The 20,591-nt window shown below is 37.6% G+C and overlaps 1 protein-coding gene across 25 annotated transcripts in view; it reads right to left on the bottom strand.

Moving 5' to 3' along the window:
* The window catches only part of NEB (nebulin), a 219,632-nt gene that overhangs the window by 170,738 nt on the left and 28,303 nt on the right, over window positions 1-20,591 (bottom strand). For 23 of the 25 annotated variants that reach the window (XM_030325669.1, XM_030325693.1, XM_030325686.1 and 20 more), the window contains exons 15-34: window positions 20,413-20,520; window positions 20,211-20,315; window positions 19,715-19,813; window positions 18,555-18,659; window positions 17,473-17,580; window positions 17,274-17,387; window positions 15,770-15,871; window positions 15,561-15,668; window positions 15,367-15,471; window positions 14,268-14,366; window positions 13,144-13,248; window positions 12,493-12,600; window positions 12,294-12,407; window positions 9,415-9,612; window positions 7,655-7,762; window positions 6,076-6,174; window positions 5,194-5,298; window positions 4,998-5,105; window positions 3,321-3,632; window positions 3,015-3,221 (exon numbers count right to left, since the gene is read on the bottom strand). In XM_030325669.1, coding sequence (XP_030181529.1) covers window positions 3,015-3,221; window positions 3,321-3,632; window positions 4,998-5,105; window positions 5,194-5,298; window positions 6,076-6,174; window positions 7,655-7,762; window positions 9,415-9,612; window positions 12,294-12,407; window positions 12,493-12,600; window positions 13,144-13,248; window positions 14,268-14,366; window positions 15,367-15,471; window positions 15,561-15,668; window positions 15,770-15,871; window positions 17,274-17,387; window positions 17,473-17,580; window positions 18,555-18,659; window positions 19,715-19,813; window positions 20,211-20,315; window positions 20,413-20,520 — 2,517 coding nt within the window. The remainder of the gene's footprint in view (window positions 1-3,014; window positions 3,222-3,320; window positions 3,633-4,997; window positions 5,106-5,193; window positions 5,299-6,075; window positions 6,175-7,654; window positions 7,763-9,414; window positions 9,613-12,293; window positions 12,408-12,492; window positions 12,601-13,143; window positions 13,249-14,267; window positions 14,367-15,366; window positions 15,472-15,560; window positions 15,669-15,769; window positions 15,872-17,273; window positions 17,388-17,472; window positions 17,581-18,554; window positions 18,660-19,714; window positions 19,814-20,210; window positions 20,316-20,412; window positions 20,521-20,591) is intronic. The other 2 variants (XM_030325689.1, XM_030325687.1) reach the window with 2 other exon arrangements.

The following is a 20,591-nucleotide window of genomic DNA, read 5'->3' on the forward strand; positions in this document are numbered from 1 at the left end:
CTCCACACCCGAAAAACAAATAACCCAGTGAAGAAATGGGCAGAAAACATGAATAGACACTTCTCTAAAGAAGACATCCAGATGGCCAACAGGCACATGAAAAGATGTTCGGCGTCGCTCCTTATCAGGGAAATACAAATCAAAACCACACTCAGGTATCACCTCACGCCAGTCAGAGTGGCCCAAATGAACAAATCAGGAGACTATAGATGCTGGAGAGGATGTGGAGAAACGGGAACCCTCTTGCACTGTTGGTGGGAATGCAAACTGATGCAGCCGCTCTGGAAAGCAGTGTGGAGGTTCCTCAGAAAATTAAAAATAGACCTACCCTATGACCCAGCAATAGCACTGCTAGGAATTTATCCAAGGGATACAGGAGTACTGATGCATAGGGGCACTTGTACCCCAATGTTCATAGCAGCACTCTCAACAATAGCCAAATTATGGAAAGAGCCTAAATGTCCATCAACTGATGAATGGATAAAGAAATTGTGGTTTATATACACAATGGAATACTATGTGGCAATGAGAAAAAATGAAATATGGCCCTTTGTAGCAACGTGGATGGAACTGGAGAGTGTAATGCTAAGTGAAATAAGCCATACAGAGAAAGACAGATACCATATGGTTTCACTCTTATGTGGATCCTGAGAAACTTAACAGGAACCCATGGGGGGGGTAGGGAAGGAAAAAAAAAAGAGGTTGGAGTGGGAGAGAGCCAAAGCATAAGAGACTGTTAAAAACTGAGAACAAACTGAGGGTTGATGGGGGGTGGGAGGGAGGGGAGGGTGGGTGATGGGTATTGAGGAGGGCACCTTTTGGGATGAGCACTGGGTGTTGTATGGAAACCAATTTGTCAATAAATTTCATAAAAAAATAAAATAAAAAAAAAATAAAAAAAAATAAAAAAAAAAAAAAAAAAATAAAATAGAGAGAAAAATAGAAAACAGGAATCTTTGACTGAGATGAATATAAGTTCAAATGTGAAACCCTATTATGAATAAACAGGATTCACCCAAGCCAGAAACGTTCAGTGTTTGCTAGTGGCATTAAAATTTCTTAAGGTCTTAGGGGCGCCTGGGTGGCGCAGTCGGTTAAGCGTCCGACTTCAGCCAGGTCAAGATCTCGCAGTCCGTGAGTTCGAGCCCCGCGTCAGGCTCTGGGCTGATGGCTCAGAGCCTGGAGCCTGTTTCCGATTCTGTGTCTCCCTCTCTCTCTGCCCCTCCCCCGTTCATGCTCTGTCTCTCTCTGTCCCAAAAATAAATAAACGTTGAAAAAAAAAATTTTTTTAAATTTCTTAAGGTCTTAGAAAATGGCAGTTAGAATGAGTCTTTCACTTCTGCTAAAAACTTTCCAATTATAATTGCAGCGGTAAAACCACATAGTAATTTCTTCAGTATATGAAGGCACTTATACATAAACCCAGTGTACTCAAAAGGTTTACCATTTCATATTTACCATACTTTATCGTTTTACAGATGTCTGAAAGACATCTAAGTGCATGGTATAGAACTTGTATCCTCCTCTTGGTAATAGAAAAGAAATTGCTTAATTTCTAAAACTAAAACCCAACTGAAATCACAAGTAGATTACCTATCTCGACTATCATTAATCCTATAAATCCCTAGGCACGCCTATGTACAACATCACATATAAACCGGTATGCATTTATCATAAATAAAGTCTAAAGTGGCTGATATCTATTTGAACCTTCAAATACTAAATAATTCATTCCAGAAATCCAAGAGCTATCTTTACTTCCTCACTGCCTGTAGAAACCATAGCTAAGCTTTCACAGCATTCACAGAATCTCATCAGTTCTACCTTCCACACATCTCCTTTCCCATTGCTACTGCTTTAGTTGAAGCCCAAATGAGCCTTCTGTTAGATTTCTGTCAGAGCTTTTAATCCACCTCCTTACCTCCAATCTCTCCCCTCAACAATGCAATCTCAGCACTTGTCAGAGCTATCTTTTAGAACACAAGTCTGATAATGCAACTCCAAGGATTAAGATCTTCAATACCTCCCATTACCCACCCCACAATGTCCAGAGTATAAATTAGGACACAAGACCCTCAATGATTAAATAACAATCCCAAACCCTTCATTGTCCTTCCACTCATTACCTCTTGACGGTCATTCTGTTTTTTTCTTTTGCCAAGAATGCACCCTTCCCTTATTTGCCAGGGAAGCCTTGGCAGGCAGTTACCTCTTCCCTTATATTTATTTGGCACATACCTCTCCTGTAGCATTCACCTCTCAGTAGGACAATGCTCTGGTTTCGTCCATGTCATTTTATACTCCTATCTTATATCTTTGTCATATCCTATATCTCACTAATCTTTGTCTATGTCATCTTTATACCCTCAACATATAATACAATGCCTGGCACAGGGAAGGTATTAAAAAACATTCATTCAATGAATAAATTAATGCTTTTGATATCCCTTTAATTCTTCTATCTAACTTTCCTTTGGATCTCACTTTAGCCAGATCATATACATTGTTCGTGGACAGGCAGACAAACAATATACTAATCTCTAAGACCTAAGGTTTTGAAAGTCTCTATTATATTTATATATGATGAATTCTGAGATGCAAAATCATATACCCATGTGAGTTACTTCCCTGTGTTAGTATTTTACATATGAAAAGCAAATATAAGCAACTTAATATAGAATTGAATATGATATATTTGCCAAAGTGTCTGGGACTTAAGCTTAAGTTTTGTGTGTATGTGCACACAGGCACACACGTGTAGTACTACAGAACTTGGTCATCATGACAAATTTATCCAATAGCAGTATTTCAAAGGAAGCTAAAAAGGAGGTTTTAAAAAGGAAAGTAAATAGCAAGATAGAAGAAAATGAAAATATTAGTGCCCAAACTAAAAAGAATTTTAATTTTTAAATAAAAGGAAAATTATTGGCTCAGAAGAATAAAAAGATTGAGCGGCTGTTTATTTTGTTAAAGCCTCCCTCTGTTCTTTGCCCCCTTTCTTTCATTGTACTTACATCACTGATTTGTTTTGTGTTCTGTTTTGCCTGGACCATAACTGGGGAGTCCACAATGCTCGTAAATTTGAGCGTGTCTGGATGTTGTCTGTACTTCTTTTCGTTCAGGGCGTCACCCGCCTTCTTAACTTTTTCTACATCCAGACTGCCAATAGGTATCCAGCCTATGCCTTTCATCCAGGTGTTGTAGTCTTCCTTGTAGGCGTTCTACAGCAATGGGAAAGAAGAGGAGTAAGTGCCCCGAGTGGTAGAATCTCACACAGGTTCTGACCTCAGAGGGGGACTGTCTGGTGGAGTGTCACTTACATCGCTCTGTATGTGCATCATGTTTTTAGACAACTCCAGGTCCATGGCGTCAGGCAGGTAGGTGTAATGATGGAGAGAATGCTTGTAGTTGACATTGCTGGCAACGTCCTGAGCCTTCTTAGCTGCCACAACGTTGAACATATCATGGGGCGTGTTGTATTTCGTCTTTGTCTTCTCATAGTCTTTTTTATACTCCCGGTCTGACTGCATCTTGGCCACATTCATATAGTGAACCAGTTTAGGATCATCTTGGAGACTTTGGAAGCCAACCATTTTCCCTTTGGCTTTTTCATAATCTTTTTTGTACTGAACCTATTGGAAACAAAAGTGGGCATATTTTAAAATGTAGTTATGAAGATTTTACTGAACAATGAGACCATGATTTAAAGCAATGGAGCTCCCCAGAAATTACTTCAATAACCAAACAATTAGATATTCGTTTGTATACAGTTTGAAATGTAGCCTGGTAAAATTAAAATGTTATATCGAGCCCATTTGATTGTCTATAGCTACTTCTGCCACCCAAGAGAGGTTGGGATGGGGGGTGTTAACCATAATTCACGTCAGTGACGAGATAGAATTATAGTAGCAGAATTTTAATGAGTCTTTGGATATCCAAAGAGAGATCCAGAACCAGTTGTATGTAAACACGAATCAGCTCTGAATAAGAAGGTGAGAAGAAGTGAACTTGCTTGGGGAGATCCGGGAAGAAGCATGGGAAACTGAGAAGCAGAGACGTGAAGGAAGGATTGTATGTATGTGTCGGGGTGGGGAGTAGCTGGAGGAGTACCCACAGAGAAAGGGGGTGGGTAAGAAATTTTGGATGGCAGGGCTTTTAGGATACAGATATTTATTATTCAATTGTAACTTATTTACATTGGTGCAAAGTCAACTTCATTTCAAACAATCAGTGAGGTTGTGCTTGGGACCTAAGGGGAATCCAAAACAGGGGACTGTGTTCCATCTCTGGATCATGCAGACCAGAAAGAGAAGTGAATCTAGAGTAGGGGAGCCCAGGTGAGCCAGAGCAAAACCATCACGTGCAAGCCAGGAGCTGGAGTTATGAAAAGACAATAAACCTCAGAATATCTGCAGCAAGCTGAGGGGGAGGGTACTCCATCAGCTCTAGGTCAAATGATAGGGGCTTGAGTCAATTTGATTTAACTCTCAAAGAGGAAAGTAACTAGTTCACAGCTGGGTGAAAGTAAGATGAGGAAAAGAAACAAAGACTAACAAAATTCCTAACTTTCATGAGCCTGATAATTACTGTGAAACTTGGGGCCAATTCATCCATCTCTGGAAGCAATGAAGTAAAAAGAAGTAAGGCAAAGAGGGAATTCATATAAATTAAGCAAGTTTTGAGATAAAATCTTACTACCAGGAGGCTATAAGGATTTAAACAGTGAGCGACTTATTTCCACGAGAGAAATAACGTGAATCTGTAGCAATACGGAAGAGACCTTTAACTTGGGGTGTTTGATGAGAACTGGCCAGTAAAGATTCTACAAATCCTAACCCCCAGGAAAACTCAAGTCTATTTAGGGAATTTCCCCTTCTCAATAGTTTTAAGAAGGGCTTGCTTCCAATTAGGGACAACAGACATGGTGACTTGGGGATAACAAGTCCACCCTGCCCACACTTTCTAGTTACACACAGGTGACCAACGGCTCGACTTACATCACTCGCCGCCTGCCTGGCAGCTTTGGCAGCTTTGATGGGAATCGCGTCCGATCTCAGGTCATATCCCTTCTTGCTCAAATCTTTCAAGTCTGTTTTGTACATACTCTGAAAGAAAAAAAGTCATCTGAATACAACTCAGGCCACATTTAGAGAGGGCTTCACATGCAGTCAGCAGCTGAGCTCATGTGCACACCTCACTGATATTGTAGGCATTAACTTTAGCCTGGATGAACTGGGGCAGATCTGCTGGCAGACTGTATTTGTGAAGCCTTTCTTCTCCTTTGGCTTTGTAGGCAACCTGAAAGAGGGAAAAAGTGCATAAACAAACAAAGTAGGGAAGAGGGGTTAAATGACACAGGAAAATAACTTCAGAGTGATCGTGTGGCACAGAGTTGCTTTTTATGAAAGACATTCCCTGTGTCACCCCCACATTCACCCGCAAAGATCTGTAGGCCTTCAAAGTCTCATATGCAATGTACAGGGTCCCCTATCTTGGTGCCTGTTCGGCCCTGGCAAAGGTCCTTAGGTATGCCCGAGGAACCTCTGGATTTTGTTAGGGGCACCTCATGGAAGTTAGCCCAGGGAGGTGACCTGATAAAAATGTTAACCTGCAGACACTTTGGTCAGCACAGAAGAGGCTAACTGGGTAAGATACACAAACCATATATATTATACCTGTGGGTTACCGATGGGACTTAGGGGTAGTTTATATGATGTTTGTCTTAGCTCTGACTTACAATGTGACTCCTCCATAAGATGTATTGCCTATATTCATTTTCCTGGTCTTTTCTAGAAATAGGTTTGTAGTGTTTTTTGTCGTCAAGAGAAGTCCCTCTTACCTTCTCCTTGGACGGCAATGTTAAATGGCTGAAAGGACAGTGAACCCAGTATACATAATACTCTAAAGATATGAATTAGGTATGCTTTATTAATGAAAGGCTGAGAGAATTACAGTTGCTCACAAAACTGAGTCTCTTCAGAATGCATAATAATTACAGGTAATCAGTATAGTAGGAATACAAATGTACTTGTATTAATTAATATTTTTTAAAATAGAGATAGGATTAATACTTACATCACTTCTCTGAGCCTGGTTGATTTTAGACTGTACTATAATCGGAGCATCTTCAATCGAGGTAAACTTGAGAGTGTCTGGATGTTGGCGGTATTTTTTCTGTTTGGTGAATTTAAAAAAGAAAAACAATAATTTTACTCTCACTGAAGGCTAATATATAAAAAATCCTTGAAATTTATTTTGGAGAGACGAGGATTTTTCCTGATTTTAAATGTAAACAGATTCTTGGTTGGCTTGGGGGAAAAGATGAATACAATACAAAAGCCAGTGTTTTAAAAATTGGCTTAATTTTGGATTGTCTGGGGCAGTACAGCCCAATACAACTTTCAGGAACCAGACTTTGTTTCTTGCTTATGAAATGAAAAATGAAATGAAAGAGGGTATTCTCAGCTAAACAGAACCCAGAAACACCACAAAGTTTTCTAAAGGATTACCAGAAAAGCACACAAGGAAATCTGGATTGTCTTTGCCTGTCACTAACAGGTTCTCAAGTTCCTGTCACTCCAACGGAGGTAGAGAAGTAAAGAAGCTCTCTGGCTGAGGGAGGAGGAACAGAAGAATTAGGGTAACAGTGAGTGGTTCCTGTAGGAGAGGGAGGACTTTTGTTCTGCAGCCCCCGTGTGCTTAGTACACAGGTTGTCACTAAAGTGCTGAGGAGCCACAGGAGAGATGATGTTGGAAGGTGTTCTCATCGGAAGCTGGCAACTGCTAGCTACATTCCTATATTCTACTCCATCTAGTCTCCCGGTCATCTTCCTTTGTGCATATTATACATCCCACTTCTGTGTACAAAGTAGCACCACCCAGCTTCAGACTTCTGAAAACTACCAACCTAGAACTTTTTTGAAAAAATCTGATAAAATGTTGCTCACCAAAAGCAAGCAAAAGCACAGAACAGAAACTTGAGTGGGAAGAAAACCCTCACTCAGCACCTCTATTCCTTCTTTATTTGGCTACCCTCCCTGATGATGGATTTGCCTGACAGCAATGGGAATGTTCCACTGTTAGACAACCAAACTGCAATATAGCTATACAAAGGAATACTACTCAGTAATACAGAAAATATTGCAGACCCATGCAAAAACATGGTGCTAAGTGAAAAAAAGTCTAATACAAAAGAAATTTCTAGAAAAGCAAAACTATAGAGACAGAAGGCAAATCTATGGTTGCCTGGCGTTGAAGATGGAAGCAGGAATTTTTCAAGGAAACTTTGGTATACCACAAGCATTTTAAAATTCAATTATGGTGATGACTGTGCAACTATACAAACTTATTAAAACTTGTCAAGGTGTGCACTTCAAATAGGTGAATTTTATGGTACGCAAATCATACCTTGATAAAGTTGTTTAAAAATATTTTTATCATGAATGGTTAACATAAATGATTCTGGTGACATAAAGGGGTATGCTTATCTACCTGGATAATTCATGCATGTGGTACGTTGTTTTTTGTTTTTTTTTTTTAATCTCAGCAACAATTACTAGAGAATGAAGCAGTAAAGAAGGTGCTTGCGTGGTTTTGGGGGCTTTAACATAGCACGTTCCCAACTCTCTCTCTGTAGCACATAGGACGGCTTTACCTCATTCAGGATGTCTGAAGCTCTCTTTGCCTTTTCCATTTCCAAGGACCCAAAAGGTACCCAGCCACAGCCTTTCATCCAGCTGTTGTAGTCGGCTTTGTATTCAACCTACAACACCAAGAGAAAGGTTACTGTTCTTTGCTCAGCATCATCCTTACTCATAAAACCATTAACATTTTACCCAAAAGGATGTTTTTAGGATTTCTGAAAAGCTTCTTCCTCTGTACATTAAGGTTATTTAAAAAATTTCCTTCGTGAGAGATTTTAACAGCCCTTAGGTTATCACTGCTCTTCTAGCTGGCATATATTCCATTTGATCCTTATTTCCAAGTGAAGGGAAGTTTATGGAACTCAAGTTCCAAACTGGACAAATGCTACCCTGCAAGCTGTATTTCAAAGAAGAAATAAAATTGTTATATTTAGATAATCAAATGTGAAATGTTTGCTCGCTAGAACTCTAAGTCAAATTAGGGCTGAAGGCCACACTGAAGATGGATAATTTCGCTCATTTTCTAATTAGATAAGATTTGATAGTAGTTAATTTGCAATATGTGTTTGCACACTTTGCCCTTCATATGTAATGGTTAGTTTAGGAGTGTTTCTGCACTGATTAACAATGCACATTAAAATAGTCACACTCATTAATTTGTTTATAGAAGGTCATTATCATTTGGAATTACTCCTATTTTGGGGACAGTTACGCGATGTTATTAAAATAATAGGCCACTCTTATTGTCTGGCTATAGGAGGTACCTAAAACTCACATTCTAGATACAAAATTCAAATTGCTGTTTAGTGTGGGCCTTTTTAATTGGAATAAAAAAAAATCAAGAAACTATTTGTTTCCTGCCTTTGAGAGGCTTACAATCTACTTAGGAGAAAGAAACATAGCAAAATTAAAGAGCTAAATAAGCTAATAATGCATAAAGTAAGATTGTTAGTAATGGGAATTTCAAATTGTACAGTTGCTGTAAAAAATAGTAGAGTGGTTCCTCAAAAAATTAAAAATAGAATTACCATGTGACCTAGCAACTCCATTTCTGAATGAATACTCAAAAGAATTGAGAGCAGGGTCTCAAATAAATATTTGTCACCTACATTCATAGAACCATTATTCGCAGTAGCCAAAAGTTGGAAGCAAACCAAATGTCCACTGGAAGATAAATGGATAAACAAAACTTGGTATATACATATAATGGAATATTATTCAGCCTCAAGAAGGAAGGAAATTCTGACACATGCTGCAACATGAATGAATGTTGAGGACATGACATTAAGTGAATTAAGCCAGTAACAAAAAGACAAATACCAAGTGACTCTACATGTATGAGGTCTATAGAGTAGTCCAGCTCAAAGAAACAAAAAGTAGACAAGATAGCTACCTATATAAAAAAAATTGTTGATAATAATGAAGGAGATCTTTGTGACAATGGTGATGATAACAGTGAATGTTTACTGAGACTTCACCAGGGCCTGACACTAAGCTAGGTATTTCGCATGAATTCAAATTCTCAAAACAATTCTTTTATTCTAGTTTTACAAGGAAGGGATATAGTGATGGGTTCATGCTAGAGTCACGTCTCTCTAACTCTGAAGGGCATGGTCTCATAGAACCACAAAGGTCATCTTCCCATCACATACTTGCTACATACAGAAGACAATGCAGACACTTCAGAGAATTGTCAAAAACATGACTTCACTTAAAGATTACTTCAGTTTCTACCTTAGAAAGAGGGAATAGAGAAAAACTGATTACTCACATCACTCTGTAGTGCATAAGCCTTCTTGGCAAGATCCACGTTGATGCTATCGGGCGGGTAGCTGTAATTGTGTAAGATGTGCTTATAGTCCACATCACTGGCAATTTCCTGAGATTTCTTAGCTTGAGTGACTTGGAGCATATCAAGAGGTGCAGTGTAGATGGTTTTTGACTTCTCATAGTCTTTACGATATTCACGCTGTGAATAGGAAATTTCCATTTATTACTGCAGATCTTCAATGGATTTCCAGAAAAGCACAGAAATCGCTCATAAACAACAAACACGAGTTAGAGAAACACATTCAAACATCTGAGTACTTATTTTTTCCTATAATTTGTTCATATGTTACACATTACTGAATGCTTTCCCCCCCCAAAAAAAAAAATCATACATGGACAGATTTTCTCAAATCTCTTTTTAGCTCAAAGAGCAATGTCAGACATTAGGAGCCCACAGCTTCTGCTTCAACCAGGTATTACTTTATTTTAAAACAGGGGTTTTCAAGGACTTTTAACAAGAATTATTTTTACCAAAGCCATCTCAACTTTGAATTGTTTTCGAATAAGGAAGTATTTTTTAATTGATGAGAATTCTATGACAATCATTTCATACTTCTGATTATATAAAATAACTATTTCATGAATAGTGCTGTACACTTGACTGCTTGGCTTTTCTAACATCATCTTTAAATGGTTACTGATTTTTCAACCTGACTATGCTTCTGACAGTAGATAAGCTCCACTGAGAATCCCAAATGTTTTTCATACCAAGCTTAATTTTGGTAACAATTTAAAAGAAGCTTCAGATTGCAGCAGTAATAAGACCTCAGAGGAGAAAAGTTTGTGAAACTGAGCCATTAAAGTAACCTTGGCACTTATTACAGTGTTCTCATAAACCAAATGCCTTGACTGGGCCTCAGAAGGCGCTTTCATTGGCTGGTTTTCTGGAATGTTAGGGTGCTAATTAGGTCAAAGCCCCAGCTTTATCATGTCCATTCACTAATTACCTTAAGAGAAAAATTCTGACCCAGTGCCTCTAGGAAAATTCTAAACCCATTATATCTCCCCATAATCACGTAAGCATTAAAGACAGTGACCTAGGCTAGTAAGTATAAATATGCCTTATAAGTCTTCTGTAGAAATTCCTTTTGCAAATGATCTGATCTTTTAGCTTTCTTAGGGAATACGATCTTCTTTCTAAATATTTTGTGGGCAGTTACTTTTACTGAATAAACTTATCACTTAATTATAAAACCTAGACTTTGGTTTATAAAAATAAAATATGGAAATTTTCTGACAGTATGCATGAACACTGAAAAACTGATAAAGCAATGTCACAACAGGATTAGAGTGGGGAAGTGTTTTTGACTAAATTGTCTTGACTCTTTTGTTCATGCTCATACCAGTTCACACATATCTGCGTCTATAAAATGCTGTCAAAGGTCCAAATGGCTTTAAAAGATTCTCTTTAAAAGCTATGCACATTCTGTATCTGCAGCCTAGCATTTAGCCTGGATATTCTGTGAGAATGATTCATCGTTGGCTATCTCTTTTGGTTGCCGATGTCAATTACCACATATTTTATGAACACTTACTTTGTGCTTAGTGTTCTAATGGGTTCTGTGATAAGATGAAAAACAAAAGATAAAGATACATGTGCTGTTAACAGGCAGCTATAAACTTTTGAGTTGAGAAGGGATAAGGATCTAGGGAAGAGCGCAGTATTATGTATGTGAGCACTGTATACTGACATAATTCAGTGTGAAGTTATTAGAGAAAATTACTGAATATGATGTTTTAAAGTGTTATACAACTATACAGCAAATGCGAAATGAAGCAAAGAAGGTATATATAGATCATTATATGAATACACGGTTGAAATGAAAGTAAATGATACAAACATCCTTCTATTTAATTATGAAAAATAATATTTGCAAGCTATTTTGAAATTCTTACTCTAAAGGAATTCTCTAAACATTTTGTAAGCAGTATACACTGCAATTTGTAATAGATGTTTTCTTCTCTGCAGTAAGAATTTTAATCAAAAGATGAGACTTGGACCATAGGGAAGCCTTAGGGAATTCATAAATTCTCTGAAATTCAGACAGAAGGCATGAAGAAAAAGTTCATCTATCTAGAAGAATGATCCAAGACTTCTATCAGATTCTCAAGGTGGTCTAGAATCAATGGAGTATTTTTCTTGAACCTATGCCAATACTAATTACTAAAGTTAACAAACAACAATAGTAAGATTTTTATCTGTGATACATGATTTTCTTCCAATATATAGACAGTTTTAAAACCATCATTTTAAAGGTTATTTTTCAATCAGGAGAAAATATGAAAATATCTACTGATGTTTTCCAAAAAGTTTTGAGAATTAAAATCAATATTCTATTAAATATTAAAGCATATATTTTTCACAGTGTAATGGACATCAAGTATAAATCAGTAATTTCCCTCCTTAAATTGAAAGGTACAAGAATCTGGGAAATAATTCTACTTCCAAAATTTCTCCTCAGCAATTTGTTGTGAACATGACAGAGCCCATGGATATGGAATCTTTTTAATATTTTTAAAATGTTTATTTTTGAGAGAGCATGAGCAGGGGAGGGGCAGAGAGAGAGAGAGAGAGAGAGAGAGAGAGAGAGAGAGAGACGGAATCGAAAGCAGGCTCCAGGCTCTGAGCTGTCAGCACAGAGCCCAATGTAGGGCTTGAACCTACAAACCACGAATCATGACCCAAGCCTAAGTTGGATGCTCAACTGACTGAGCCACCCAGGTGCCCCTGGATATGGAATCCTTTTACATGCTACCACCCTTGGGCATGTTAACAGGGATGTTATCTTGAAAACAAGACAGATTCACAAAGACACTCACATCACTCTGGTTTTTGGCCGTCTTCAAAGAGTGCAGCATCTTGGGATCGTCATGAATGCTGAGGGCTCCAATCATTTTCCCTTTGTTTTTCTCATAGTCTTTCTTGTACATCACCTGTAAAGACATCACACATGCCAGAGCCCACCCATCGGGAAATGTCAGTGAGGGCGCCCTGCCCAGGTGCCCAGGCCACACTCACATCACTGGCGATCCTGCTGTTGGCTTTGGCTGCCAGCAGGGGAATGGCGTCCACTTTGATGTCAAACTTCTTTGCTTTGCTCTTCTCCCAGTCTTGCTTATAGACATTCTGGACAGAAAAATTTCAGCAGAGGAGTTGTAAGAATGAATCTAACACAGATTCATCCAGTAAAAGAAACAGATTGAAAATTTGTATATATAGACTTATTTCACCTACAAATACCATATTTACAAAATGATAGTTAATTATTCATTAATCTGTCATCCAGCTTCTCCCCTATACTCTTTTTAACATTCTGTGAACTTTCTAAAGATTCTGCTACTCTGATGTATAAAGGACAATGTATAATGACAACCATTTTGAGAAAGTGAAATGCAACATTTATAGGACAGATCTTTCAAAACTCTAGAGATTAGCAGGGGCGTAATTCAGAGGATGTTTCTGATGGTAACAGAGAATGTGAGAAATGAAAAAAGGATAGCTAAGTAAGAGCCTTCTGAACATTTAGGCCTTAAAACTCCACTTACACTCTGGAAACAATCTCCATAGTTGTTTAGTTGCTGAACTCCTAATCTGGTTTTTTACAACACCCATCACATCTCCTCTTTGCAGGTACATGCAATGATAGATTTCTGTGCCTTTGGTACTTACGTCACTCAAATTATAGGCATTGACTCTGTGTTGGATAAACTGTGGAGCATCTGCTGGTACGTTGCACTTGAATTTCTCACTTTCATGTTTTGCTTTGTAATTCAGCTGGAAAACAAGATATCCAAACAGTTTAGGATCAGAATTTCCTTGAGGGCATATAGAGGAGTGTTGATATATATGGCTAAGTACTCCTACGCTTTTCAGAAAAAAAATGCCTCAAAGAGGTAGTCCATCCAATCAAAGTCCATTACAGAACCTTGACCCTCACTCCCTCTTTCAGGATTGGGATGGAATCCAGTTTGCACTGTCATTTTGTAAATGCTATCACAACGTATGTATGGGAAACTCATTGTCTAAAGTTTTAGGCTGTGCCTTCAGGACACGAACACTCAATCTATTAAATTCTGTGATCTTCTACTCAAAGTGTGGTCTACCAACAGCAGCAGCATCACCTACAAGCTTGTTAGAGAGTCAACATATCCCTCCAGACCTACTGAATCAGAATATTTTTGCAGGGTCACTGGGTGATCCACGTGAAAGTGAATGTTTCAGAAGCACTGCTGTTCTTGCCCTGTTCTTCACATGGCTGGACTTCTGCTTTAGATCTTCCTTGACCACCCAATTTGAAGTGTCCCCCCACTCACCCCCCCTCACATCACTCTGTTTGAATTGTCTCATGACCCCATATTAGTTTTCTTATTACTGCCAGATGTCTTTCTTGTTTCTGTGCTTTTTATCTTCTTATAAAGTCTTAGCAAACTCAAGAATGGAGAATGCTTGCCTTTTTACCTACACAGATAGATGCTCTTGTTGTTTTTCTCTTTAAGTTGCCATCAAGTCTTAGTCTGTGTTATTTTGGGTATGTGACACATCCTAATGAGCAAATTCCCCACTGAAAATTGGTGACTTATTGAAGAAATATTCGTTATTTTTATTTTTAACACCATCTTTCATGAGGCTACAATTCAATCTGGCGGCTTCATTTGCATTTTATTAAACCAATCTTGAAAAATGACACCGTTGGGATGACAGATGAGACCATGAAGATTAAGCAAGAAAATGCTTCCATTTCAAAGAAACACAGCATTCCAGGTCACTCACACTTGCACAAACAGGGCACTTACGTCGCTAAGCTGTTTTGTGTTGAGCTGGGCTTGCAGCAGTACAGGAGTATCAGTGACGGCTGTGAATTTAGTCTTATCTGGGTGAACTTTGTATGTATGCTAGAAAAAAAGGTTCTTGAATGAAATTTCATAATGTATCTTTATATTCTTGTTCATATACATGCTAACATATAAAAAATTTCCAGTCAAACGTAGAGTTTATTTCCTAAAAACTTGGTTGATATGTTTTCACTTCTTCTCTCTCTCTCTCTCTCTCCTGAAGTTGCCTCTAAACTGGCCTCCCTGCTGCAATTTAGCAACCAGATTAATCTTCCTCCTATTGAAGCCTTACAATGGCTCTCCATTGCACATGCCTTCACTCTAAATTGTACCCTGGCTGATGAACCCTACTCTACAGAATCCACCCCCAACTTCATCTGCTACCATTTCACCTCTTCCTACTGTCCCTCCCTCCAGTACACTTCAGCCACCTCATCCTTTCAATTCCTTGTTCTTTGCTTAGACTGTTTTTCCAGTTGCTCTCACCTTGATCTTGGCCTGGCTGCACTTTCCTGCCTTAGATCCTCCTTGAGCACCTGGTCTATGGTGCCCATCCAGTCTCTCTCTCCCACATCATCCTATTTTAATTCTATAGCATCATTCTACATGGGTTGTTTTACCATTGTCTGATATCTTTTTTAAGTTTCTGTGCTCTTTATTTTCTGCCTCTCCCGGTAAAATGCATGCTTCCCAAGAGGCAGCCCATCTTGTCCCCTCTTCTCCCCCAGCACCAAGGACAGTGTCTGACACAAGCTAGCTCCTCATGTAAATTTGTTAAATGAATGAACACCTATGTCTCATAAATCTCCCTATTTTCCCTTACTCCCCAAACCATGTATATATAAACTAGTGGACATAAAGATTTCTAAAACCCAAGATATTTTCATAACAAATAGTTTTCTTCACAGTAATTTTTGTGCTCTCCAATTCCACCCCAAATTTAAAATTTAACATCTCCTGCTAATCACTAGATGTTAGCATTGAAACTCCTGCTAAAATTACCACTAGATGGCACAAGAATCCCAAACCCAATTTTAAGAATTCAGGGCAGCTGACTTACATCTTTGCACTGGTCTAGCTTCTTAATTGCTTCATACTCTTGCGTTATTGTCTGAGGGAAATAACATTTCCCTTTATCTTCTTCATATTCTGCTTTGTAATTTTTCTAGAATAAGAAAGAACAAAAATGGGTCATGGTTATTATTGCCCCCAAATAACATCACTGAGAGGCATGGATATTTGTCTTCAACTTACGTCACTGTTTTGTGCTGAAACTTTCATGCAGTGTATTTGATATGGGTCCTCGGAGCTGCCTACATAATGTCCCAAAACATTCTGTACATATGAATCTTTGTATTTAGCCTGAAAGAGAAAACATATTGACAAATATGTCAATTACATATGTTATTTGTCAAATGGTAAAAAAGCCCCGAAACCCCAGGGGTAACCATGGCCTTTCGAACCTCACTGAAGTTCTTCAGCAGAGTGTCAAGTTGATATTTGGGGGTCTCACAGTAGTTCATGCTCTTTGCTTTTGTCTTCTCATAGTTTTCTTTGTATAATCTCTGTCAAAGGAAAAAGAAAAACAATGATAAAAAATATGTATCTCATGATATAAAAGCCATTCTCATCATTGCTATACTTAACCAAAAAGGCAAATTTTGTATTTTTCAGTATTTTCCATGAAGCAAAAAAAGTAGAATGAATATGGTAGAGGCTCATGTCTTGTATAATCTAGGCTGCTAGTAACTATATATATGCTTATATTATTTATCCTAACATTTCTCCACCAGAATAAACTAGAATATACCAATGCTGCTCTCTAAACAATTTTTTGTCTTAAAATAATTCTTTCCAGGGGCACCTGGGTGGCTCAGTTGGTTAGGCAACTGACCAGCTCAGGTCATGATCTCCCGGTTTGTGGGTTCGAGCCTCGCATCGGACTCTGTGCTGATAGCTCAGAGCCTGGAGCCTGCTTCGGATTCTGTGTCTTCCCCCCCTCTCTCTACCCCTCCCCTGCTCACGCTCTGTGACTCTCTGTCTCTCAATAATAAATAAATGTTAAAAAAAATTTTTAAATAATTCTTTCCATTTGAATGTGTTTGAAGGAAAATGGATTTTTTAAATAGCGCAAAATTAGGTAAAAGGTAGAAGGTGGACCTTAGATACTCAGGCACAGTCCTAGGAAAGTATTCAGTTCAGCACTCGATGAAAATACATTTTATAACACCTTTGGAAGTTGGATTTTCTCATTGAAATCTAATATTTTTCTTTATAGTAATAATGCACAAAAAGATTTTTTTCCATTTTGTTGTAGGTAGCACGTATTTCTACACATTCTCAATTCTCCCAGATAGAAATCCAAAAATATACTCAATAAAAATAAAAACATTTATAAATGATACAGAATAGGGAGTTTTTCCTTTATGCCATGAATTAGAGAGGCAATTTTTGTAAAGAGTTTTATTTTGGATATTTTAGTCTTTAAAATGAGATCAATATTTTATAAAATTTTTATTTTATAAAATAAAATACTTTGTTCTTGAGGTTATGCTTCATCTAGTTTTCCTACTTTGTCTTTAGCCTGATTTTCTCACTTCTTTCCTTTAATTTTTTCTGTATGTATTTTTGCAAAGCACCTTAGATCAGATCATGACAGAATAAATATGTACTTATGGGTACTGAGATATTAAGCCCATTTCTAGAAAAACAATAAAGAAAATGCTATTGCTAGTATCTTTTCCCCTTAAGAAAACAGGGCATTAAAAAGATTAAGGAAACATTTACAATATTCACTGGTATCTCAAAGTACAGAATGAAGAGCTTAATCATCTTTTACCACTGGGTTTTCGTGTTTGATTTATCTTGAATCTGAGATTTCACTTGGGCTAACATCCCACCCAAAGTTATATTAAACTGTAAGTACAACCACATCTGAAAATGAGGGTGATTCACAAAGACACTCACATCACTCTGGTTTTTGGCCGTCTTCAAAGAGTGCAGCATCTTGGGATCGTCATGAATGCTGAGGGCTCCAATCATTTTCCCTTTGTTTTTCTCATAGTCTTTCTTGTACATCACCTGTAAAGACATCACACATGCCAGAGCCCACCCATCGGGAAATGTCAGTGAGGGCGTCCTGCCCAGGTGCCCAGGCCACACTCACATCGCTGGCGATCCTGCTGTTGGCTTTGGCTGCCAGCAGGGGAATGGCGTCCACTTTGATGTCAAACTTCTTTGCTTTGCTCTTCTCCCAGTCTTGCTTATAGACATTCTGGACAGAAAAATTTTAACAAAGGAATTGGTAAAAATGACATGCATGTTATAACACTTTAAAGACAAAGGAATATCTCAGTACTCTTAGTATGAATGAAATAAATGGATCATTTTCATTGTTCAGAAAATCGTGCATATTTTAGGTATTTCTCCTCAAGCTAAAGCTTCGAATTTTCCAAGATCAAGATTTTTTGCTCTTCATTAGAATCATTCATCAAATTAACCTAATTCTAGTTACCATACTAATATTTGATCCTAACATGGAGTATTTCACAGAGTGGCACAAATATTCTATAGTTAATTTACTTTTTAGGATCTAAAGATAACACTTTAGTTTGATCTCAAAGTCCTTTGAAAAGATTATTTCCTGAATCATTACAATACTCATTGATGCTGGATAATCTTAGCACTTATTTACAGAATTGTTGAAGAAATTGAGATCTCCCCTACAAGGCGAATTTGACTTTTCTATAAAATTAAGTTTTGAAAATGAAAAATAGCAACAGACACCTGGTCTTATGCCTTCTGAATACACTATATCTTAGTGCAAGTTCTCTTACATGTAGAAATAAGCACCATTTGTGTAAAAATAGGGACATTAAACCTCTGAGGAGTAAATAAAATGAAATTATATCTAAAAAATGAGGTCCTGGATGAAAATTATTGCACAGTATAAATGAATGTGTGTCTAAAAGATCTAACATTATCATTTGCAATTAAACATACATGAGTGATGGCATTTTGAGGGTTGATTAAAACATATTAAGATTGTCTAATTGTATGAAGCTACTAACAATGTTGCCACCCACATTTATAAGGGGAGTTCAAAGATATGTGGGCAGAGGCATAGGAACATGAAACAAATGTTAAATATTCTTCCCATCTTTAATGAAATGTTTTTTCAGTGAAGCAATCCAGAAATAAAAACACAGGTTGTCAGGATATTCCATAGCATAGCACACAGGAACTTACATCACTCAGGTTATAGGCATTGACTTTGTGTTGGATGAAGGCAGGAGTATCTGGAGGTATGTGGCACTTGAACTTTTCGTTTTCATGTTTCGCTTTGTAGTTCAGCTGAGAGAGAGAGAGAGAGAGAGAGAGAGAGAGAGATAGAAAGGGACAGAGAGACAGGCAATAAGGGATACAATTAGTTCTGAAGAAGAATTGTTCCAAAATACAAAAATTTTGTGTGGTACATTTCATAAAATAAAATGTAAAGTATGTTTTGATAAATAACAACTGACAATGTTGTTAAGATCAAGAGAGAAGTCTAGAGCTAGGGTAGGCCTCCATTGACAACCTGTGTGCTGAACACATGATGGCTAATGTTGGTTACCATGGTAGAACTGTCCTGGAAGGAGGTGGCTCTTTCATATATGCTTCGTCTCCATGCATATCACAATCAGCCCCAGAATCAGTAGATCCTGAGAGTCACAGCCCTTTCTTTCTTTTTATTGTCAATGCTCATGTATTGGAGAACTTACATCTCCTCACATCCATTACAGTTTGTTAATACTCTTATCTGAAGACTTTATTTCTGGATATAAATCTACTGGGATTACTTTTATTATTTTATTTTGTTTTAACACAAGCTTGGAGGTTCATGCTTAAAACTCATGTGATAAAATTTATCTCAAAGACTCCATTTTCTAAAAACTTATTTGAGAGAGAGAAATTCCCTGTATTGAATATCTGCTCTGGGTCAGGGTATTTACTATGCACATATCTCCTTTTATTTACTCTTCAAAACAACCACAAATTATAAAAGGGAAATATGAGGCAAACTGAAGTTAAACGATTTGCCTGTGATGTCAGGTCATAAATGACAGAGGTACAATTTGAATCAAGTTTTGTCTGACTCAAAAACTCATGGTCTTTTCCAGTGTGGTAAGCTACATTAGTTTCCCTTATAGAACCATTTCGCTATAATTGTTATCCATCCAAGAAGATGCAAGGCAACTAAATAAGGAACTATTTTAAGTGATTACAAATATATACAAGTTAAATTTGCTAAAACTGAAATAGTCTTTTTTTTTTTTGTAAATGTGGCAAGTCACTGGATTTTATATATGGAGTTGTGAGATGTTATCCCTCATAATTGGATTTCTTGAACATTTAGATGAACTTACATCACTCAGTTGTTTGGAATTGACTTGGGCTTGCACCAGAACGGGAGAGTCCGTGACTTGAGTGAATTTTGTCTTATCTGGATGGACTTTGTAGGTGTGCTGTGGAGCAAAAAAGGAATAGTTTCAGCAGTCAAATCCAAGTTGACCTGTAGACCAAGCAAGCAGAAGCATTGCCCAAAACAAAAGAAACTTGTAGTTAATAAAACACATGGTTCTTTTCTCATTAGACTGCAGTGTCTTTGAGAGATGCCTTCACACTGTACAAGAAACTTTCTCATTCTTCACATTTCTGATAACTCTTCTTGGGGGAAATGAACTAGAATTGGCTCTTGAAATGTATTGGTGACCACAGGAGAAAACAGTTTACTACCAAATAAGTTTTGTTTCTTATAATTTCCTTGCCTGCATGTACTTGAAAAGTGTTAAAATTTTAACTATCTCTTGACCACTGAGGCTATGGAGGTCAGGACGTTCAAAGTTCATGCTACGGACTTACATCTTTACATTGATCTAGTTTCTTGATTGCTTCATATTCTTGAGTTATGGTCTGGGGGAAGAAGCCCTTGCCTCTGTCTTCTTCATATTCTGCTTTGTAGTTTTTCTATGAGGAAAAGACATCAGACATAAGGATGCAACCATTTTATTCATGCCCTAAAGATGTGTTCATTGGAAAGCTAAACAATGGTCTTACAACTTACATCACTGTTTTGAGCTGAGACTTTCATGCAGTGTGTGTGATATGGATCCTCAAAGCTGCCTACATAATGTCCCAAAACATTCTTTACGTAGGAATCTTTGTACTTAGTCTGAAAGACAAAACATATTTCATGTATTGATTGGGGGGAATAATGGATCTTTTCTTAACACAGGAAGTAAC

This window comes from Lynx canadensis, chromosome C1 (genome assembly GCF_007474595.2).
Source record: "Lynx canadensis isolate LIC74 chromosome C1, mLynCan4.pri.v2, whole genome shotgun sequence".
NCBI classification, from domain to species: domain Eukaryota; kingdom Metazoa; phylum Chordata; class Mammalia; order Carnivora; family Felidae; genus Lynx; species Lynx canadensis.